We start from the raw sequence: 24,933 nt of genomic DNA, 5'->3' as shown, positions 1-24,933 counted from the left end.
ACAGAGAAGTAAAATAAAATCTACACTACCTACACTAAAACAAATAAAGAGTAAAGACAGTATTTTCATGGCAAAACACCACCATGCTTCTGCGATTAGTTTGAACATTTATCATTGTGAGTTAAGGAGGGAAAAGTGCAGAAATTGTTATTGCAAACTGTTTTAGAGGGGAAACATTAGAAATATTTGAGAATTGTTCCTTCTTTACATGACAATTTTATCCATATAAATCGTTGCAATTAGGTGTTCATTACGTTTTCCTGCACCACCGATCAACAAGCTAAAACTGCAATGGTTAAGGCTATGAAGAACCGGACACTCCATGTTGATACGGACATTTACTATCTCTTTATAACTGGTTGAGAATGTTTTCTGTTTTATATTTTAAAAAGAAGTTTAAACTGCTTGACAAATATTTCATTGTCCTCACACTGCTCACTGCTGCCACTTGTTTGGAAAAATGAAAGGTAAGTTGAAAAATGCACGTTTTCCATTTTCATCTCTAATTGAATTCTCTCTTGACCCCCTTATTCCCCATGGCTGTATTTCAGGTTTTGATGATACGAAAAAGAATTTTGTATTTGGATAATACAATTTTCTCACTTGCCTTCAGCGACCTTCAGCTCAATTTCCTCTCCCCAGAGACACTGTATATTATAGAATTGAATCAAATTCCTTATTCATAGGAAAAAAGTTCCAATTTAATCTGAATATTCAGCATTTTACACTGGTCAGGGTGATGGATGGCAAATTGAAATGCTTTTGGTTCAGGTAATCAAATGGCAGAATTCAGACTTGCATTGAAAAAAATAATGAAGTCTATTCAATATTCTCATAAGGCACAAAAAAATGCACACTACACGGTAGAACTGGGTTTTTTTTCTTATTATCTAGCCAATAACATCTCCATTGCAAAAATTATAGTAAAACATTAAGAATTTATGTAGGTTAGAACATGTGAAATGCAGCCACCATTGAGATAAAACACAGGCACCTTCCTAAGAGAACTCAAATGAACAAGTACAAAACTGAGGGAAACACAGATCTGTTCCCAACATGTACCTGCAGTGTTCAACACTGGCTTACTAAAGCCATTTAATATATTTTAAAATGCTTTTAGAGAAAGAAACACAGCCTTTTTAATCACTTCAAGTCATCTGATATACTAAACTACTGTAATGCTTCATTTCCATCCCCAAAAGTTTTGTAAAGTATCATTACCAAGTATCTGACTATTTCCAAAGAACTACCGGTTTCATTTTGGAAAACTGTCTTGCTGCTTTTCAAGTTCAACCCCAAAACCAACCGATTAGAACAGCTTCACTTTTGCACCACCCTACTGATGCAGCATGCTTAGACACTTGGACTTGGAAAAGATGTCTCCAGGAAAACAAGAAGATACTAATGCTGCATAAATATGGTTTGGTTTAAATACTCCATCAACAGTCCCTTTCTTCCCTTTTAGAGATAAATGGAATTATCCTGTTGGGGTTCTAAATACTGTATTAGAGTTACTTCTTTTCTATTGATTTGCAGTATTTAATCCACACGGAATTAGTGTGTGGCAGCCACCACTAGCATTTAATTAAAATTGCAATGCAGCCACCTACATGTTAAGGCACTGTGCTAAAAATGTACTCCCAGGCTGCCTTTACTGACTGTACTGAAACTTGTGCAAAATCGGAAGCCTCCCCCATGTTTATGCTCTCACCTCACACTCACACATCTGCTGCACAGCCATTATCCAGGCCAGGCTGATGAGGAGATCTCCCCCTCAGAGTAACTTCCTCATATCTGTAACTTCCACTATCTCAAGGAGGCCTGTAAGGATGCTGGGGAGGGACTCTTCATTAGGGACTGTAGTGATACGACAAGGGGTAACGGGTTAAAACTTAAACAGGGGAAGTTTAGATTGGATATAAGGAAGGAGTTCTTTACTGTTAGGGTGGTGAGGCACTGGAACAGGTTGCCCAAGGAAGTTCTGAATGCTCCATCCCTGGCAGTGTTCAAGGTCAGGTGGGACAGAGCCTTGGGTGACATGGTTTAGTGTGAGGTGTCCCTGCCCATGGCAGGGGGGTTGGAACTTGATGATCTTAAGGTCCTTTCCAACCCTAACTATTCTATGATTCTATGATTCTATAACTGGCAGACCTGAGGTGGCTTTCATTACACAGGGAGAACATTCTTCCTTCCTTCACATCACAGGGACAGTCCTCAGACTCCAGCTTCCTAAGTGGAAACACAGAGCTTTGCATGATGCTGGGCATTCTCACTGGGCATTTGTTTTCTGTAAGTAACCTCCCAGTGGAGTTTACCTTAACAGCAAATGCAGTTTTGAAGCCACAGGGTAAAGGTGGGGTGTGAGGCATGTGGAAAAAGAATGCACGGACACACTTTCAGGAACAGGGTAAGTGCTCACACTATCAAGGACAATGGCTATATTAGAAACTTTTACAAATAGAAACTCTTAATATTGAACTGAGTCTTCCAAATTAAGAACTCCTCCAAATTAAGACAGGAAATGGCGAATGCTAGCAACAACAGTTACTCGTGATCCACCATCATAGCCATGGGAGAAGAAATGAACCTAGAGAGACACACAAAGAGGCATTTTCAGTCAAGCCCCTGATAAAAAAAAAAAAAAGATTGCATTTTTTCAACCTATCCCTGCAAGCTGCAAGCACAATTTAGGAACCAAACATTACACGGCATCACTGTATTGGTGCAGGGGTGGCTCTGCAATGGAAGCCACTAACAGCTACACTGACAAATAAAAAAACAGAGCACAATTACTGCTCCCAGATTCCTTACCTCTACAGGACCAGCAGCAGTAAAAGTCATTAAAATGCATTATTTTCTAGGTTAAAGTGAACAGATACCAAACAGATACACAAAGGGAAAGTGTGGGGTGTTTTACATAATTAGAAACTCAAAAATGAACTGAAGATGTCACAGAACAGGATTTAAGCATGTGGTTTTGAAGCAATTCAAGTAGAATCCTGTACTCTGTCCTGATCAGGATGGGAGAGAAGCACATATTTCTGATTAACCTATTAGCTGCATTTCCAGGTCTAGAACACCAAGAACACTTGCTGCATGTGCTCATTTCTGACAACGTTTAACCTCTTTTGTGAACACCTCTGTGGGAATATGAAAAGTGTGAGACACATAAGTACCAGGAGTTTGTACAATGCAGTACAAAAGGAAATCAGAAAAATGTTTTAATTTTGTTGAAAATTTGCATTTGCAAATTTTGATCCTTCCAGAAGAGTTTTTAGTATCACTCTTTGTAGAAGGGTTAGCTATGGAGTTAGGACAGTTAAGGATATGTGAGGAGGTGCTTAAAAGTCAGGAAATGCCAGCATTAAAATACTAATACAATCTGGTTTCATGTTACCATGGGGACTATTCCCAAAGGCCATATTAGCCCGTGGACACTAAGCCCCACAGGGGATCTTTCACAACCAAGGAATTCCGGAGGGCAGTTAAGATCAGGAACCCAACTCAAGCCCAGAAAAGACTTCATCACCCAGATAAATTTAGCCCTTGAGAATGTTTCCCCCACATTCAAATTATATTCTTTAGCTTCTATTATTTTCTGTAGGATCATGTGTGACATTATGCAAGCTTTGTCTTCTTTCAGCTTGTTCTTTTCTCATTTCCGTAATAGTCTAGTATTAGATCAGTATCTTGGCAGTTGCTGACTGCTATCACATTCATGTCTATTTTCAGCTGATAATATTAAAAGCTATACATTAATTACAGGGACTATTTCTCTAACCTTGCCTCTGGGACTTAGTTGTGAAACAGCGTACATAGCCCATCACAGCTGCAGTCTATTTGATAAGTGCTTCTCAAAAGCCAGACTACATGTCTGCTGGATATGCTGTCTCACTGATGTCCAGGGGAACTGGACGCTCTTTAAAGGAATAACTTGGCTCAAGGTCACCATTTGGTAGCACACCTCAAGTGCTTTCTTTACACACAATCATTGTGACAGTCCACAAAACACTCTGGCCCAGCATTCAAAGGGTGTTTGTTCTTCCCCTGTATGCTAACCCCAGTGAAAGTGGAGGGGAGTAGACATTCCCACGTTAGCTGGCACACCACGCGTTACTTGCTGATACGCCATGTCTTGTTCACTGTGAATGTAAGCCTGCTTTGATAGCAATTTAATAAAGCAGCTGAAGCTAATGCCATTTTTTGGCTCTACATAAGAGAGTTTGTTGTAGGGTCACATATATGCATATAAGGGGTCATGTACCAGCAAATTTTCAGGAAATAGTAGACATGCACATTATTAGACTGAATTGCTGTCTGGCTCCAATATCTAAAATATGTAACCAGCTCTTAACCCTGTCTCAGATGCATTTAAATCACAAAAACGTGTAGGGTTGTTGGGGTTTTTTTTGTGTCTTATACTAAGTTTCTAGAGTAGGGAAAAAAATATCAAGAGTGTAGCACTAGAATCTATACAGAAATACTTGAAGAGCAATACTGCTGGAATTGCTGCCACTACTGTCACAATATTTAGATTAACAAACACTTCTCAAAATCTGAGTTTGCTTTTAAAATCCTGATTTTAAAGAAATTAATCTGGGGCTCTTACACTTTTTAAAATTAGAATTATTAAGCCATTAATTTCATATTTCCAAGATTTTTGTTGCAACCACAAGGGCTCTTTTTAACATGCACATTTAATGGAAGATAAAATTATTTCATAATCATGGGACTCTGGAGCTGGGGCTTTAGAAAAAAAACACTACATCTTATTAAGCTTGTGATAAAATTATTGGTGTTGGCAACTTTGCAGACATATGCCCAGAGCTGTACAGTGTTTTCCTCTTCTAACTACTGTAACTAAAAGGACTTTAATGAGAGCAAAAGAATGTGGCTCTGTCTGCCCAGAATCTTTTGGAATTTTCACTTTTCCCTAATGAAAATGAAAACAAATACATTTCTTCCCCACCCCCCACCCCCCCACCCCCCCCATAAGCTTGTCTGAACATCTGAACTGACTTTTGTAATGAAGAAGGATTAAGCAAACTCAGGTAAATTATAAATGTGGTTTGTATTAGTCTGCTAATTAGCTCATAAATTTAGAAATAGTATTTTAGTTTTGATGAATGAAAATAGTGGTCATATTGCAGATTGGATCTTGGAACTGGAGTAATGCAGTAGAGAATTAAAAACCCCTAAGCGTAGGCGTCTGATCCCATATTATTATGAAAACTGGAAATTTTGCTACTAGCTTTGAAGAGCGCAAGATGAATTTAACCAAAGTTGTAAAACACTACTCAAGCAGCTCAATATTTAACAGGTAATAATAATAATAATTATTATAATTATTATAATAAAAAGTGATTTATTGTGTGTGATTCTCATTGTGTTGTAATCCAGAGATTAACTATGTTAATTATTTTATTTCAATAAGATAATTAGAGCACTGCTAGCTAACACAATCCTGTCTCATACTGCAGTTTCCATTTAACGTATGTACACAGATATTCAAACACCATGCCCTAGAAATATGCATGTTATTTCAGAAACAGCTCCAGGTGCCAACTGATACAAATATACTTGCCCATTACATGATCTACATTGCTTTAAAACTCTCAAAGCAGAAAAAGAGCACAGGCACTATCTGATGAAGAATGCCCTGATGAAACACAATGTGTTTCACACCAAAACTAGTTTGAGTCTCAGTTCTTCACACTGGGGTCCTAGCCAGGTCGTAGAGATGAAAGAGCCAAGCACCCAGGCATGGTATACAAAATAGTAGCCGACAAGTAGCTGGCAGACACTGCAGGCTGCTGAATACAATAGCTTAGAGTCTCCTCTTCCCTTTAAGGGCTGCACCAGGAGAAGGTTAGAAGAGAACTGGGCTCAGTAACACTCAATGTGGAGAATGAATAGACTCCCATTCTCACACCCCATAAACATCCTCATGCACACCTTATTAAACACCGCCCTAGAGACTCCATTTCAAGCAGTTTTCCATAAACTCCATGTGACCTGGATACAATGCTAGATAAAACCATTGGATAAAATACAGCACTAGAAGTATGTGAACTCGGGATTACAAGATCAGGGTGACATCTGGACTGCTGTAAACATTGCCCAATCCAAGGCCCCTGTGGAAAAAAACAACACACAAGTAGTAATTCAGTAAAATGTATAAGAAATGTTCATTGCTAGCCCTGCAGTGATATGCAATAAGAATTAATCTAAAACCACAATGGCAAAAAATTGCAGAACCAGTTTTCTTCTTTGGCTTGCAGTGCACCTGCTCTTACAGTATCTACATTTTATATTCTTTTTTTTTTCTGACAGGAATGTAAATCTTCCCACATTAAACCAACTGCTTGTGCAAAAAGACAGCCCGTGACAAGGACTTAGTCTAACTACACAGTGTGATAAGGAGGAAATAAAATATCTGTGCATGTACAAAATGTTTAAATGCCTGCAAAAAGTTAATTTGTGATTTTACTTTCAATTTGCTCTTAAAGAGTTGTGCATCAGAAAGCTATTAGCCAGTATTAATGCAGTGTTCTACCTCAAAGTGGAAGGAGATAGGAGAAAATTCAAGCTTCAAGTCTCAGTATCAGGCTCTTTGAGAGCATTGCTGGCTCCTGAACATGTGCACCAAGTCAGCATTGCTGACATTTTTTGGTCTGCATATGAGGCTACTTCTGGAGGCCATATGACCTGTAATTCACCATCCTAGCTCTATTTTTGGTAAGCTGCTTCAATAAAGGATGAAGTGGCATGGTTAGCTGGTATGAGTGCATAGTTTAAGGGGTTCCCAGTTATTAATTCTTTTCTTAGCCTTTCCCTTCAGGTTAAATGAGGCTGCATAAGTCACACAAAGTCCTCTCCATTCTCCCCCAAATGGTACCAGGATTAGCAATTTTTGTTTGAGTGACAGAATGCTAGACTTTATTCTTCACTAAGTGGAAAGCAACATTTATACTCCCCTGAAGTTCCTCTGAATGCGTGTTTACAAGGAAAGTCACCTTGGCAGCACAATCTCAGTGAGCCCTTCTGGCCAAAATTTTCAATTACAATGACTTAAATAAAAGTGACCAGCCTGTGAGAGATATTCAGCACACTCACTTCCACCTAAGTTAGCACATTAGGAAATCAGAACACAGTCATTTCAGTGCTTATGTATAGGTTAGAACCAAACTTCAGATGTCTAAATTTGAAATTTATGAAATGTGTCAGCAAAAGTATTATAAGAAACCTGAAATAAATGCAATATTCTCCTTAAAGTAACATCCTAAGTAAGTACTATAGTTCTCTTCCCTATATGACAGGCATATGAAAAGCTCTAGAATACAGACTCAAAGATCCTGCAGTGAACTACATTTTGATCTCAAGCATGTGTTCCATCTCAGCCACACACTCTGTGGAACAACGATGACTCTGCTTTTGAGACAAGATGAGACTAAATCTAACACAGCCCTGTGCAACCATGTAAAGGTAATAGTGCAAACACATTTAACCTACCTAACTTTAAACTTCTAAAATATAACTGTGTATACCTCAGATACTAATTAAGCTTCTTATTAATTAGTGGAGATGATCAGGCACTTTTAAGTCTGCTGTATCTGACCTATGTTAAATGTCTACCTCAGGGTAATAGTAATCAGTCCTTAGAAATGCTGCTTTACTCCCACCAAGCAGAGGGAGTGGAGACACCTCTTTCATGTCCGTATGTCTATTTTGTACATACCCAAGGTTATCAGGGAAGAAGCCCAGCCCTTGTTGCTGGTTAGGAACAGGAATATTCCAAATGAACACTACTGCCCTATGTCACCATAACAGTGATAAATAAAGGCAAAGAAGGACTCTGACATTTAGTCATTGGTGTATATTGGCATTGCTGCTAATACCACCTTGTGTGGTAGGACTGGCAAAACAAGGTCAGAAATGAGGTGTACCAAACAGCCAACAAGACCTGGAAGCCGGTGTGGCTCTTCAGTTTTTACACCAGCATTAGTACCTCCACACACTACATGGAGGGAGGTACAGTGCTACGTGGACTTCTAAAGGAGCCCATCCTTAAATCAGATAGATATATTTCCCATAAATTATCATCTTCTGTGCTTACCATGCCAGCATGAACATGGAAACAGCATTCAAAAAGGACTTTCAAGTTTCAATTCTTGGTGGAATATCTTAATAAAGAGGTACAATTCAGGTATTTGTCCACTTCTGGCCAAGTTTGGGCTCCTATGTGTCTGCAAACATGCATCTCTAGCAGTAGATACACTGCTTTTGTTAGGTCCTTGTCAGAGCTTTTGTCAGGGTGGGTGTGCTTGCCATGTGCTGAGTAGACCTGATCCATCCAGGGACACATTCAAAATATCCCTGTCAATTGCAAGTATAGATACAAGCTGCTGATGATGCCTAAAGTGTCTTCTGTTTAACAGAAGATAGATGGAATTGATTTTTCTCTCATACTAATGTTAATCATGACAAATTCTAATAAAGTCAGAATTAGAATTGCTTTGAATATACACCAGCATGCACAAGAGAATACTCTATTTTTCTCAGATCATCTTTTTTCTTATTTTTCGCATTCTTCTGGGAGATCTCATTGCCAGTTTCAACAAAGGGCATCATCTTTATGCAGATGATATGCAACTCTACAACTCTGTCAACTCACTCTCTGATCCCCTTCTTGCCACCTGTCTTCAACATGTCAATCAACAGATGGCTACACCATCACTAAGGAATGCTTCAAAGGCATTCAAAATGTTTTAAAAGTCCTCTTTGTTCCATGTCTGTTGCTCTGCTATCAGTCTTCTTAATTCAGCCCTTCAGTTCTCGGCCAAAAATCTTGCTGCTATCCATCACACAGAGTTTTTATTTTTCCCTGCTTTACAGCTATTTGCATAATATTTATTTATAGATAATATTTATCCATATTTTGGATAAATAAATATATGGATATATTTATCCATACTTCAACATCTGTTTCCTCTCCGTTATGTTGAATGCTCTGCTCCACTTTGAGGCAGTGCTATTTTGTCCACTTTGGTTTTCTAAAACCTTACTTTCTAAACTTCAACAACCAACAGGCAGGAAACACAGTACTACTCTGCTTCGAAAAGTGAAGAGTTCTTTAAGAACTTTCAGCACTCTACAGGTTTTCTTGAATTCAGAATCTCATTTTAAGACTACTGAAAATATATTTCAGTGGCTACAGCAGTATAACAAAGCCCTCTGATATACTCACAAAATTAACACTGTTTTGCCAGAAAATGGTAGTATTTTTAATATTATCAAAATAATATTCAGGTAACATGTGGTAATATGTCTCTCTCATAGCATGTATTTGGTTCTCCTCAGCCCGTTCTTACCCCATATCCTCTCTCCAATCCCCAAAGATGAGAAAACAATCCCATTCCTTCACTTCGTTACCCTATTTTAATATTCTCTGCATTTTCAGGCCTTCCCTTCAAACCACTGTAACATGCAAATGATATCACCTCTGGTACGGCTTCAGTTCCACAGTAGTAACGTTCCAAGAATTTGTGGTAATAACCCATCATAAATCTGGAGTGTCTCAGTGTAAAGGAAATGTATAAACAAAAGTGAAGTGTAGCCACATGAGGAAAATACAGAATAGTGGAAATAGACATCTGATGTAAAAACACAGATGACTTGTTGATGTCCGAAACAAATTAAAAGAAACATACGGGGCAAAGGATCAGCTATGTAACAGTCCATTGACGAGTGTGCCAGTGAGCCTCGTAGGTGAAGGCTGGCAACCCTAAGCTTCCAGTGCATGTTGGTCAGTGCAAAAGGGGCTGCAAAGAGACTAGCATACATTGTTCTCTTAATAAGGCAATTATCTTTTTATCTGACATTGCCTCCACTTTCACTTCCAGAGCGGGATGCTGGCATGATCTCTGATTACTGGCAGCTTTTGGGGCAGGGGGCCCAACCAACCAGCCTCAGTGCCTCACTCCCCCAACCTGTGTCTCTCGGCTCTGAGAGCTGCTTGGTGGAAAAAGACCTGGGGGTGCTGATTGATAGCTGCTGAACATGACCCATCTTGTGCCCAGGTGGCCAAGAAGGCCAACAGCATCCTGGCCTGTGTCAGAAATAGTGTAACCAGCAGGGCCAGGGAAGTGATTATCCCCCTGTACTGGGCACTGGTGAGGCTGCACCTCAAATCCTGTGTTCAGTTCTGGGGCCCTCACTACAAGAGAGATACTGAGGTGCTGGAGCTGGTGCAGAGGACAAGCAAGCTGGTGAAGGGTCTGGAGCAACAAACATGAACAACAGCTCAGGGAACCAGGGTTGTTTAGTCTGGAGAAAAGAAAGCTCAGAGGGGACCTTATTGCTCTCTACAACTACCTGAAACAAGGTTGTAGTGAGGTGGAGGTTGGTCTCTTCTCCCAAGTAACAAGTGACAGAACAACAGGAAACAGCCTCAAGCTGCACCAGGGGAGGTTTAGACTGCATATTTGGAAAAATTTCTTCACCAAAAGGGTGGTCAGGCATTGGCACAGGCTGCCCAGTGCAGTGGTGGAATCACTGTCCCTGGAAGTGTTCAGAAACTGTGCAGATGAGTGCCTCAGTGACATGGTTTAGTGGTGGCCTTGACACTGCTGGGGTAACGGTTGGTACTTTCCCAGCCTCGTTGATTCTGTGATTCCTACACTGAGGCAGAGGCCAACCTCGGTGCGCACGGGAAGGGGCTGTGCCCACCGCCATCCCGCCACCGTGACCGAGGCGGACTCTCAGACCCACGGCCAAACCGGCCCCACCGCAACGGCTGCCGGGAAGGCAAGGGGTTAAGGAACCGACCACCACAACCCTCCGCCGCGACGAACGTCACGGAGCACGCAGAAAACGCCGCGCCCCCCTTCCTTCAGCGCCCCGCCCCGCCTCGTTACCATAGTGACCATACGCCGCGTCTCCGGCGGGGAGGAAGAGGTGAACTCTCGCGAGGCGCAGACGCGCTGGGCAGGCCGGAAGGAGGCGCCGGTTTGAAGGCAGCGGCGGGAGGGGCGGTGTGGTACGGTACGGTACGGTACAGTACAGGTGAGTGGTGGCGGTGGTCTCACCCGTGTCCTTCGTATCCCTCCTTGGGCTCGCTTGTTGCCTCCAAGCTGCGGGGGAAGGGCTTGTCCCTCCGCCCGAGCGCCTGCCAACAACCGTCTCCGGGGGTGCGGAGCGAGCGTGTGGTGGCAGCCTTTCCCCTCCCGTTCCCGGGGCGGCGGCGTCCTCCTCCTCGTCCCGCCCAGGTGGCACGGCTGCTCCGCGCTGTTTCCCTCTCACCTTCCCCTCCCCTAGTTGTCCGGTCCGCGGGGACGGGGCTAGTCGGTGCCACACCGCGACTGGTTCCGAGCCCGCCGCTTTTGTGTAGCCCGCGGGAGACCTTTCTGCGCCGGGCCACTGCGTCTGCCGCCCAGGAGGTGCCAGCTAGTGCCGGCGGGCACCCGTTGCCTTCTGGCCCAGGAACACGCTGCCTGACGCTCTCTGACACAGCTGTAAGCGCTGTCAAAGCGCTGATCTGAAAAACAAGTGGAACAACGCGACCTTTAATTTCAGTAACAGAATAACTTAACTGTTAAGTTATTAAACACAAAGGTTTTAGAAGTTTAACTGGTGCAGTATTACAGGACTTACAGTTCTGCCATGGGATAAAGACTGCCCAGGGGGGTTATGGAGTCTCCCTCTGGAGACATTCAAAATCTGCCTGGATCGAAGTGTTCCTGTGTAACCTGCTCTAGATGGCCCTGCCTCAGCAGAGGGGTTGAACCATGTGATTTTCAGCGGTCCCTTCCAACCATAACGATTCTGTGATCTTTGCTGCCTTCTACATACAGATCAAATATTGATGAAGTCTTAAAAAAAAAAACAACAAAACCAAACCAAAACCAGAAGGAAGAATAGGGTTTAGTTAAACTGTACCAGATCAGTAAGTAATTTGATTGCAGAGATTATGATAGTAACTTGTGTTCTGTTCTCAATATTCTGCTCCAGTTCTCTGTCTCTCTAAAGCAATATATATTCTCTTTGTTTCAGGTGAGCAACTGAACCTGAAATCATACCAGCCCAATTCTTGAGTCACATCAGGTTTCATATTGACTTTAAAAGACTGTAAAAATGAATGTCAGATCAGTTCTTAAAATATCAAATGACTGTGTGATACCAAGTGGGTAGGCAAATCAAATCCTGAGGAAGGATCTTGGGAATTCAGCTGGATATCACTCGTGGGATTGCATCTTGTGCTGCAACATGCAATGCAAGATTTTAAATCAGAAGCACAAACTTCAGAATAAAAATTAAGCCTTCACTCCTATCTCTCAGTCCCTTGACTGAAAGGCTTGCTTCTTACGTCTCAATTGTACTGTCACAAAGGCTTTGCATAAACTGCTTAGACATTTAGTTCTTAGCAGGCTCAATCATAAGTATCTTTGAGGCTATTTGTCATAATAACTGTAGTTTTTTAACACATATGCTTGGAGAACATTTGTTGGGTAACTCTTTGAGAAAGTCTGAGTGCAGCTTCTTTCTCTCCAGTCTCCATCATTTCCACACTATGTTTTTAAAGGAAATAATCATCTGGATTTGACTCTGATTGTTTAATTGCTTATGCTTACAAAATGTTGTAGTCACATGTTAGCATGTATCTCAACTCCTGTTGCTAGGTTGAGGAAATAAATATCAACACTGTAAATCTTAAAAATGGTTAAAAAAAAAGAATTAAATTATAGCATTTTTCTTAACAGGAAGCTTGGAGTATGTGGAACACTGAGAGTCAAGTGGAATAAGTAGATCATTGCCAAACCTTTATTTTGAATTTGACCCAGCAAAAAGGGAAACTGCTAGAAAATGTCACCTGGGAAAGTTCTGCAACCTGTACTGAAAATGAAGGTGGATGAACTCTTCTTGTGCTGGTTGAGTCAGCCTGCAACTCAGATGACACTAAAGGACTGCTTGAGAAGAATCAAGAATGAGGAAAAAACAGAGATTGGTAGTGGAGATTCGGGAAATGGTAAAAATGAGAGGTTCACTAATAAAAATTCCAGTTCCAAGCAATGCATATTTGGAGATACCAGATTACCTTTGATGTCTTTCAGTCCTCCTCAAGTTTCTAATACTCTTCCATTGGCAACTCCAGCCAACCCAAGGAATACCTCTAATGTTAGAGCAACACGTCGATCCTCAGGAAGCAGAGTAGTAAGTTTGTTTCTTTCTTATTAGACCTATTTGTGTAAATGGAAGTGAAGTTTGTGTTTATAGTATTGGCAAACCCTGCAAGTAATAAGTTTCTCCACAGGAGGTGGCCAAATTGGAATGAAGCAGCAGCATTGACCATAAAATGTCAATGCTTGTGTGTCATCGGGGCTAATGGCTAGGTGGTCGAAGCTTCCAAAAGACTCTCCTGGCTCCTTGCAGCTCTGTTGCTTTTTATGAGTGCCTGACACAAAATGAAAAATGAGACACAAAAAGAAAAATGCCTTTTTTTTTTCCTATTTCCAATTTTTTTTCTATCAAGAGCAATATTGTCCTTGTTCTTTAAAACTGAAGAGTGGAAGGCATCTTAAAAATTCCATATCCAGTACAGCTGATTGGATATGTTATGTCTACCCAGGTTTTCAGCTGTAATTTCAAACATCATGCAATAGTGAGCTGTGTTGCAACTAATTTACATGTTATGTTTGCTTCAGTGTATGCAGCATAGGTAAGGAAAAGTCAAAATGTGATTGTTGCTTTCCAGAGTATTGCCTCTCCTATGCAATAAGGCTATGTCATTTCTTAGTAGGCATGAACAAACTGGAAGATTGTGGACAAACTGGAAGACAGTGGAAAAGCTAGAAATAGCCTTGTAATTAAAAAGTAGCTTTCAATAATATCCTTGTGTCTACTGAGCAGTGCCCGGTGTGGGAAAGGACCCATATTTAAAGTTGAAGAAAGAGAAATAATTGTAAAAGACAAAATTTTGATAGATGGGTCAGACAGCCATGATTAACCAGATGTCATTTATGAAATACATGTCACACTTTATATTAAAATAAAAATCTATCATTCTATCAGATGTGGTAGTTTACAAAGGCTATTTAGTCTACTAAATAGATCCCAGTTGCTGGATACCTCTTGTTTAACTTTTGCCAGAGGTAACTCAAAGCAAGTGTTGATGCTTCAGATGCCACACTTTAAATAAGCTCTTCTACTGTTAAATGAGGCCCTTTCATTGTTAAATGCAGTCTAATGGTGGATAAATATAAGTCCCTGTGTTTCGTTGCACAGTTATTTTTATAACACACTGCCTTGACTGCAAATATTCCTTTGTCTAATGATACCAGGCACTATTGTTGGTACAAGACTCAAATTTGTCTCCACTGAATCTGCATATTAACAAAGTAATTGTTTTTGTACTGCATGGTACGCTCAGTGCTTCCTTTCTAAGGAACAATGCCCTCTATGCAAGAATGACGCCCCTGCCCCCAACCTGAGATTTTGTTTAAACTTGCAGTTCAGTTCAATCTAATTTCTAGCCCTTTTTATAACTTGTAAAACCAAAACTGGATAGAGAATTATGTGGTCACTGACAAAACTAAACATTGCATATAGGATCTGCGTTATATCAAAAGAGTTAAGAGGAAAGCTTTTTCTGCTGTAGGGCTATAAGTTTATATAATTTAATAACACTGCTAGGTGGTCATCTCTCCCAATCACTTTACATATGTTGGTATCTAACTAGTACACTGGCCAAACCTTCTGGTGTCTCAGGGATCCCTGTTTAGGTTGGTAAGGGTAGAGAGGTTAGAGCTGAGGATGTTTAAGAGTATCAGTTACTTCTTGTTTGTTATTGGTGTGTGTTGAATGTACATACTTAACCTTTTGACTTGAAGGAGTAGCAACATGACTACTGTTTTGCACTAAAACATTTAATCTGAAGTGCTGTTGTCTTTGTAAATATGAATTTTCAAATCTAGCTTGACAACTTGAAGTGCCCATCTTTTACTGTCAAGACACCACACTTCCAGTCTGTAATTTGTTGTATACTAATAGGGACTTGTATTTTAAGTGTTATCACTAGCTAGACAGCAGGGCATGACATTTGATTTACTTATTTCTTTACTTTGTTCCTGTCATTTTGTTTCCTGTTCTAGTGAATGCGGAAAGTTAGCAGATGCTCAGTTTATTCGTTTGTCGGATAAAAGGAAGCAAAGGGAGAGCTTCCATTAAAAGCCTCTGTTACTTGATGTACTTAATTGCAAACTCATGTACTGTATTTCATGTTGTGTATCTTGGCTGGTCACCTTAAGTAGATTTTGTAAAAAGAACTAGAAGAGATTAATGAAGAGAAAATTCTTAATTGGAATTGTCTGTATTGTGCTGAGAGAGCACCTAGAGGGTTAGGCTGTTGTTTGGTTGGGTTTTTTTAATAAGGAGGTGGGCAGGGGGAAGTTACCAAGCAATCAGAAATTTATTTATGGCTTTATTATTCAGCTAAACTGAAGCTTCATCCAGAAGTTTCCTAATCTTTAAGGAAGCATAAATAACATTTGGAGCAGGCATCAACACTTAAGATCTTAAGATACCACCGAGAGTTCTGCCATGACAGTGTATTTTCTCATGGAAAGCAAAATATACCCCTTCTCCTACATCCAGAAACTACCTACTGCAGTGTAAAAAGTAATGTAGCTGGTTTTGTCCACTTAATCATGGCTCACAGATCACACCACAATGATTTTACCCATGTCATTTGACTTTGAGGTCCTTGTGTCATTTCTGTAAATGGAAGAAAATATTTCCAATAGCTTTTAAGAAAAAACAACAAACCAACACCAAAAGAAAACCCCAAAACAATAGACACCCCCCCCCAAAAAAAAAACAACAAACAAAAACCCAACCAACCAAAAAAACCCCAAAACAAACAAAAAAACCCAACTTGTACTGTAGGTCTTACTGGTATTACTGTAGGTTATACCAGTGTGAATTATAAATAGCACCCCTAGAAAATGGTAGAAGTTAATGTGTTCAACTCTGTGTGCCTGAGGGTGATATTAGGAGCGGTGGTATTTTTACATACAGCTATAAAGAGCTGGAAAATTATTTCTTTTAGGACTATATAAGTCAGCTTCGGCATTTTTTTATTAAATCTTTTCTTGCTGTATACAGGAATTCTCATAATACAGTGTACAAACAGTAAACTCATTTTGACAGGATACATTTTCATTATTACTGAGATGAATCACTACATTTGATTATGGATAAGGTTGCTGTACACCTTTCCCTGTTTCTTAAAATGTTCCTGCAAATTTTTTGCAGGACACAAAACAATAAAGATGATAACAGAAAGCTGCCATCCTCTGGTTTACCAAGTAGCAAGTATGAATGTGCAGGAAACCACGTTTTCATGCTTCAGGTTTCTCTGCTTGTCAGAAAAACATGTTTTGCAGAATGGGAAGCGTTCTTGGAAGACTAGTCTTGAAACTAATCAGATATTTGATCTTTTAACACTTTAAACAGTAGCTTATGAGCAAAACAAGTTGGTGTTCTGATGGCAGTTGTTAAACAGCATTAAAAGTACTGCAGATAGCTACTGTATTTAAGGAGATCTCTTCCTCTTTTTCAGAGGTTAGGTTGTAATTAAAGTTTGAGGCTTATGTTTTTATGCAAAATTCAGAAGTTGCCACGTGGTTTTGGCTGAAACACTAGTGCCTTGTCAGAGGAGAATTTGCTGTCTTTCAACATAGTTGAAGCCACTCTCCACTGATCAGCAAGTCCAAAGTAATTTGGATCAGATAATGAAAGAACCTACATGGTCTTTATGTTAAAGATGAACAAAAAGAGCTACTTCAAACAGGAATTTGTTCATTTGGACAGGGCACTTAAAGCCAGGTTCTGGAAAAACACAACTTCAGAATAAACTGTTTGCTTAATCCACACATACATTTTGAAATCTAGACAGAACTCTACCATGAAGACTTCATCTTGTAGTGCAACTGAAAACAAAACAGTGTTTATGTAGGGGTTTTTTTTTCCTCTAGGGGAGGTACTTCCCTTCACTTGCATGGTGTTGCTCACAGCGAGGTCGGTGTCTGACTGCATTCATTGTACAAACACTGTAATAGAAAAGTTCTGGTCATCTTTGTTATGCGACGTGAAAGGCTTGCTAGCACTTGGCATTCTGCAAGTAGGCTTGTGATTTGTATGCACTAAATGTGTTAAAATAACAAAATCAGAGGCCTAAGAAAATCTCAACATTTAACTCTTTAATATTTTGTGAATATATTGTTGTAAAGAAAGGACATTCTAGAGCTGTAACTTTCAAGCTTGAACAATAGCTTTCTTCTAACCCTTAACACTACTGTACATGGATTTAACATTGTTTCTGGCACTCTAGATTATCTTAAACATATGGGGTATACGCAGTTGTACACTGTTCATCACCTTGTCAGAAATACCAGGCCTCAAGGACTAAAAGGTGCCGCAGGCAAGATGTTTAATCCTAACCAGCTGGTGTGCAAGGCATCTGGGGAAACAATTCACAGAATTCCCTATGGGCATTTTGGGGGGTGGTGCTGCAGGGAGAATGTGATGTGATCTGAAATGCTTCAAAGTTATTTTCTGTTTCTCTTCAGGGTCAACCTTTGATATAAAGGTACTTCTCAGATTGATTTCTGTATATCCTTGGCTTGATAAGCATGCTGTTCCTGCTTGTTATCCCCTGACAATTAATTAAAGCTCATTGTCCCATATTTCTATAATTTGAATTTTTTTTACTACTTTCCTATATTGCTGCATAGCTTTATTCATCACTACCATTCTTGCCAAATTTTTGTTACTGTTGATTCAAATGAAGTGATACTATTAGAATCTATTTTAGTTTAAAGGGAGGCTAGAATGAAACCTGTTAAGGTAGACAGAAGTTTGAGCATAATAATAACAGTTCCTTTTTGGAACAAGTAAGTTCTGAGGACTTGAGTTAAAGGGTAGGTATCTAGGCTTATACCTCATCCATTAGACTGGTATGGAAGGCCATCTCCACGTTCTGCAGGTGTACTGTAAGTTGTGGTTTTTAGGGGTGACTGCCTTATAGCAGCAAGGAGAGAAAATATGTTCATAAATCATCAGAAAAGTAAGAAGGAATGACCGTTTGAATCCTGCCAGCTTTTCACTTCAGTGGTTATTAAGCTTTGATGTTGATCTTGACATTTCAAGTGTGTAGTCTTGTATGTTGTCTGTGTCTGAATTCCTACCTTGTATACCTTAGTAGTAAAAGCAATGTTAACTAAGTCTGGGTTATATAAGCAGTATGAGCATTTTCCTGCACTCCACGTTACACTGTGAAGGGCTGAGTGTGGTCTAGCACATACACTCCCTAACTGTGTTATGCAAAACTAGTGTTAATAGTGCTGTGTCGCATCACTAACTGGGGAGGATGGTGGACTTGGCTTCCAACTCAAGCCCATGACTTAAAGGCAGACTGTAAATAACCTGGTATCAAACTGATGTACTTTAACGATGATAACAAGGTACTATGACAGATGTCAGCACTACTGTGTTCACAATAAAACTCCTTCTATGGTGCCAACAAAGGAAGGGCAGCCAGAAGTTCATAGTAAGGTCTGGAAGAGTGCAGCTATATGTTTTCCTAGAAAACCATTATTAGTTTCAAGTGTAGTGAAATAACAGTAGTCAGCATAAGTAGCATGGTAGTACATTTCATTGCTGTTAAGCTTTGCTGGACTGAACAGCTTGGAACAAAAGAATCGTTATGCTGATTAGAGAACTAGCTATTCATTTTCTGTATAAATGAGACTGAAAGTTATCCATTGTTGTAGCTTTTTGGTAGTGCTCCTTATTCTAACAGCATCTTATGCCCTGGGATATAAATGTTACACTTTTCTTAGCAGTAGTATCAATTCTGTTTGCACATTGTGCTTTGTTAGAAGAAACAGTGATCTTTTGTCCTCTTTCAAAGTGGCAGTTGCACTTGAAACTCGCAAGTATTTCTTATCATTACACCCAGTCTTGAGAGGTTTGGGTATTTCTAGTGCTGAAAAACTGAATTCAGAATTCTGTGTAGTTTTCTTCAAATTTAAATTTCACCTGAATCCTGGCACAAGGCAAATTCAAATATTTGGATGAAATTTATTAACCATAGGCACTCCTTCCTGTGTAACTCAAAAGCAAACAAAAAAAAAGTTCATACCTGTATGAGATCATTACTTCTAGTTTCTTCTTTCTTCTCTCTGCTCAATCTTTCAAAATAGTTAAGCTTAATTATAGATTTACATCAGTCATTTAAACAGTTCATTCTTTTAACAGGTGGTCAGTCTGGGAGGAAACAGCTCTCTTTATTCCCTTCAGTGATGCTTGAGAACCCATCTTATATTTTTTAGAACCTCTCCATCTGCTCTACACTTACTCTGCCAGCAAGAAATACACTTGAGGCCAGAAGTATGTATGGGTTTACTTCAGTACAAAGTCATTAATGCAGATCATCCAGTGAACTAGTTTGTCCACTGAAAGACCCAGTCAATGACTGCACAAAATTTTTCAGCAAGCAATGTTACAAGAAAAATCTATAAAATACAAATGATAATATCCTGTGGCCAAGTCTTGGAAATTTGGAAGCTTTGCACATACAACTGTCTTGAAAGACTGAATGAAAGGCAACTTAAGTAGTTGCATTGGTTTGAGAATACATACCTCTAAGTTGTCTTATTACTAAAGTCTTATTTCATCATGTGTAGTCGTTGCTCCTTTAGTTATCATACTGGATGCTAAAGTTCAGTCAGTTACCAGTGACCAGGTGCTTTGCTCTGCCTTCTTCCTTTGCATTGTTCTTTACCACTACACCCTGTTTGGAAGTACATGACTTTTCATTTAGCTTTGCAGAAACCAGTATAGTTTCTGTTGCCTCTCCAGTTCCTGTATAAGTAATGATGTCACACTGATACATGATCAATGCAGTCATATTAGTTCAAGAGTCTCTGTAGAAGTTCTACCATAAATCCCACTGTTGGTTGGTGAATTACGATTTGTGATCTTACTGACCTGTAGAATAGGTCTGTATCATAAACTTCCCAATTTGTTGGTTTTGCTTTAAGATCTTCAGGGAGGGAAATCTCAAGTGGAAGTATAACCAAGAAGCTGACCTGCAGCTGTCACAGTCTCAAAATTATTGTCTTGTGATTTCAGGGACTAAATTACATGTTGTGTTAGCATGTGATGCTGGAATTAAAGTAGCAGTTGTGCTTTCATATACCAATCATTCTAGTTTTGGAAATAATGAAATTCCAAGATATAAACGTGGTTTTGAAAGAACTGATGATTTAGTTCATGTCAAACTGATGAAAGTACTGAACATCTGGTGTAACATTTAAGTAAGTTGCTGGACAGTTATAAAACATTGTCATTCATGTTCTTTATACCAGATTACTCTCAACTTCTAAACTAAGGTGACACAAAGTAAATAATAGCAATCTAGAAATGATTAAATATCAAAAATGGCCTGTGTGACTTTTCAAAGTTATGTAATTTTAGACTTATAAAAACTGCTGTCTCCTGTAGGAAAACCTCAGTGGCATTCTGAATCTGCCTGAACTGATTTTTCATTGCAACCTATTCTGCTCTTTAGAGTCTTCCTTTGGTAAAGTTACAAAATTTCTATTTTGTGGATTGCAGCTTCCTCTGTGCCTAGTATCTGTAGCATCACGGTTTATCTCAAATGTAAAAACCCAACATCTTATTAGACCAAGTGTGACTTTAATTTGTATAATCCATGCTAAATATTTTGCTTGTGCCTTACTCCATTTAATAGCCACCTCAGCAGCATCAATTTGGGTGTACCTGGTTTTCATGATCTGATGAATAGGGTTGTCTGAAGATCATGAATAGTAAATAGGCTCCATCTGTAGAAAACCATTCCAACAACCTGTTTCCATTAAATCTCTGTTCATGCTATACACAAGTGAATAAAATGTAAACTGATAATGTTTTCCTAGGATGGCAGAGAACATGAGAATTGTTCTGAAAGGAATATAAGCCATCCATTAACTGTCAGGCTTTTGGTTTTATAGTATCTAGTGTTGATGCTTGCTAAAGTTAGTCTGCCAGATGCAGTTAGCAATCTAAAAAGGCCTATGCTATGTCTTTGGAGTCCAGGAAATGTAATCATAGTAATGTAACATGTATCTTATCTTGTTTATGATCTGATAACAGGCCATGGTGTACTTACATAGCATTCTTTTGGTAATAAGCACAGAATCTGATCAGCCCATCCTTCCTGGGCTACCAACATGACCATATATATCACATCTAACTAGTGTCTTTTTGTTCACTGTCTTGCCCCCTAAAAATTCCATTCTTCCATCAACTGTGGAAAGGACCTCCAGGCATTGCTCTTTCTAATCCAAGAGTACTGGCATGCACATGCCAGACTTCCATGTTTTTTCATTGCCTGCATGTTCTATGGGGAAGGCATTGCATCTTCCAATTAAAAAAATAAATAAATAAATTCATATAGACCCAGATTTACGTGAACTTCTTTCCAAGACCAAAAAATCAGTTTCTTCCTGTGTGGGTAGATTTCTTAACTACAGTGACAACATCTAGCAGTTCCTTAGTAACTTAAATCAATTTGGGAAGCTGGTAGCCTGGCATGAGCATAACAACTCTATTCCTTGTGTGATCTAGACACTGTAGACTCCCTTGGGTTTTGTCAGTTTTACTGCTGAAAAGGGGTGACTCTCCATGGATGGATAGTAGTATTTTGTTATTCAGCTCACAAGTGCATTGTCCTCTTGCTCTCTTCCCATACAGAGCAGTTAGAAATGGGAAGTTAACAGCAAGAAGCAAGTTGGGTGTCTAAAGAACTGGGGAAAATGATCATTCGGGATCCTATTAAATCCCTGTCCTTATCCATCAGGGTAAGGAGAGATAGGTTTCAACTGTATGCATCCTTATTTCAGGATAGCCATGGGGTTTGGGAAATCAAAATAAAAATCAATATTTGTGAATTCAGTATTAAAAAATTGGTATCAGTGGGTTTCCCCCTTACTTCCAAGTGCATCACCTTGACAATAGATGCTAATATTCTTGATTGCATAGGCAGTTATATGGATAAAACAATTTTCTTTGCTACTTCCCATTTATTCTTCTCTTTTCCTATTCTTTAGACAGTTCAAGTTTTACAGTATCTGCTCTAATAAAATCCAAGGTCAGTAAATCATGCTTTGTACTGTAGTCTCCTAAGAAGGGAATGCTTTATTTATGCCATAATAGTGGAAAATAACATGCTTGGACAAATGAGACTTTAGTCCATTGCTATAAAGAGGTTTTCCCCTGCAAGGGCCTTTTTAAAGACTTGAGAGGGAGTTTTGGAATTCTTTCCAAAGAGAAGCACTAACATTTTTCATTTGTTTATTTATACCATGTCAACACTGGGCATTGCTATACATAGTGTTAAGCAGAAAGGTACTGCAGGTGCTACCAAGCCTGCCTAAGTTGTGCTTTCTCACTTTGTCAATCATAAATCAAATCTGACTGAGATGGACGTTGCCTTCTAATCTTTCTCCTCAATTTTTACTCAGTACTTTGAGATCCACAGGCTACTACTGGTCTGCAGTAATAAATTAAAGATCTGCAGGCTAATGTAAACAATGCATCTACTTAGTAAGCATTTGGTTTAGTGAAGTGCAATGTCACTTGCATCTAATGCAGTGCATTTTGCAGAAATTGAGTTATGTTTGTTAGAAGTTCGGTCTGAATGTGGACCTTTGATCTAAGTAATTAGGAACCAATTAATTATTAACCACTTAATATTTATGCAAATTGTGAAGCACATCTAGTTCCAGCATCTTCCAGTATATCAAAGGCCAGGTGGGGACTACCTGGTCTAGGAATAACTCTTAATTTTATTAAATAAGGGTGATAGTGTAGTCCACAATATTTTGTGAAGACTGGGGGGGAGAGGGAGAGGAGAAGAACCCAGCATTTCAGGAGTTTTGTTTGCTTGTTTTCTTTACCTAGCAAAGAACTATTGCTTTCATTTGTCTGCCTTTGAGTATGTTTATATAATCTCTTCCTTCTTTGCTGCCTCATAGTAGCTGTGTCTTATCAACAAGCATGGTTAGCTGCTTGACTTACATATATTCCTGAACTATTTGCTTCTATGAGTAATGCCTTTTTTCCACATTAAACAACTGAAATGTATCTTTAGTGCTAAGTTAGTCATGCTGTTTCACCTTTTTTCTGTATTGAGAAAGATGCTACTTGCCTTACTTATCTTCTAACTGCTCTGTTCTGCCCCTCACTAATCAGTTACTTTTGGGAAGGGGTACACTAGTTGCGTAACCCTTTACACTGGCTGCTGTGGAGATACGACAGTTCTCTTTCCACAGTTAACCCAGGCGCCACTCTGGTTTCTACAGCATGGCAGGCTGAGGGATTCTGTTTGGTTACACACTTGCCACTGGGCTTGCTCTCATTTAGCCTTACTTAAACTGTCTCTAAAGGGCAAACATGCTTTCTGTCATCTTGGTTCACATGTTAGTGGGTTGAAGACTGAACCCCAGCAACTAAAGGTTTTGTGTGGCTGAATACATCTTACTACATATTTAACTTATTTTCTCGGAAGCTCTCTATAATACTGGGATGCTTTTTTTTCTCACAAAGACTTGACACTAGTTCTCCATAATCTCTTAAGACTTTACTGACAGTACATGGTCCTGACAAGAAATTACATTTTTGTAAGCAAATGCTTAAGGGTTTTTTGGGTATTCTTTAGGTTTCTGTTTCCTCCACATTACCCAAAATATTAGTGAATTAGCTCATATTTGTCTCACGTGTATTTTTTGTGTTATGTTACTTTTGTGTATGTTCAGATCTCTGTTAAAATGGTAAACTCTTTAGCTACAGTCCCTTGATTCAGATCCATTCATAGTGTTTATCTTTAGCTTTGTAAGGAAGCTCTGAGCATGCATCTTTCCCTCTGTTTGTTTAGCTAATAATAAGCTGCCAAGATACTTTAACAGCTTCATGGCTGGCATCCAGCACTTCACCCAGAAAAGGATTTTGCCTTAGCTTTCACTAGGGAGAATTAAAATTTAGAATAAATGTAACACTGTATCTGGACACTCCTAGTTCAAGATGGGTGGAAGCTGACTTTTCCCTTCTCTTGCACATAATTTATGACTGAAAAGGTTAAATCAGATTTTACGGGGGTTCCTGACCACATTGTTGTAAATGCTCAATCTCCTTAAATGTGGCAATACAAAACAATTTTCTGGTTAGATGGTGAAACTGAGGTGATTAATAGCTGCCAGTGTACTTACCTCTCACATTGTAGAGCAGCTAAATGCTTAATTGCATGTAGATTCTTCATAAATTGCAACCTGTGAAATTTTGACAACTATACCATGTGCAAGTATGTAAACAACCACTAGGTTTGAAACCAGACTAGTGACAATAGTGCTAAAACAATACCAGGATATGGGATTGACTTAACATCTCCCTCAGGCACTGAAGTAATATCATGACAATGCAATACAGAATATTCAAAATACTTAATATACTGATCAAGTTATGATGGACCCTGAGCTCCATCTGAAAAAAGGACAGAAATCTGTAGCTCTTTCCAACATTGAGTTCAGAACACTGATTTCTTACTAAGGCTTCTTCAGCAGGTTCAGGTAAACTGGAAGTCCAGTCTTTTAGGTTAGCTCTCCATGTGGCAGTCAGTCATCTTTGTGACATACTCCTCAAACAAGACTGTGACTGTAATAGTGAATGGGAGTGCATCACCTGGTGAAAAGGGGTGAAATAGAAACAATTTAGGTGAGAAAATACCTTTCCTTATTTTAAGCAAGGCCTGTTTTGCTTAATCTGAAATGCAGTCTGCCTTGCAATACAACCTTCCTGACCTTCCTCCCCAGCCATCTT

The 24,933-nt window shown here is 39.4% G+C and overlaps 1 protein-coding gene across 1 annotated transcript in view; it reads left to right on the top strand.

Moving 5' to 3' along the window:
- Nucleotides 1-12,758: 12,758 nt before the first annotated feature.
- The window catches only part of PPP2R3B (protein phosphatase 2 regulatory subunit B''beta), a 46,663-nt gene continuing 34,488 nt past the window's right edge, over nt 12,759-24,933 (top strand). The window contains exon 1 of the mRNA XM_057404518.1: nt 12,759-13,209. Within this exon, the coding sequence (XP_057260501.1) occupies nt 12,862-13,209 (348 nt within the window). The 5' untranslated portion in view covers nt 12,759-12,861. The remainder of the gene's footprint in view (nt 13,210-24,933) is intronic.

The sequence above is a fragment of the Pezoporus wallicus genome, unplaced genomic scaffold (genome assembly GCF_028554395.1).
Source record: "Pezoporus wallicus isolate ANWC-B61680 ecotype Strahan unplaced genomic scaffold, APGP_CSIRO_Pwel_v1 contig_5787, whole genome shotgun sequence".
Lineage (NCBI taxonomy): Eukaryota > Metazoa > Chordata > Aves > Psittaciformes > Psittacidae > Pezoporus > Pezoporus wallicus.
This window is presented reverse-complemented; position numbering and strand designations above follow the sequence as displayed.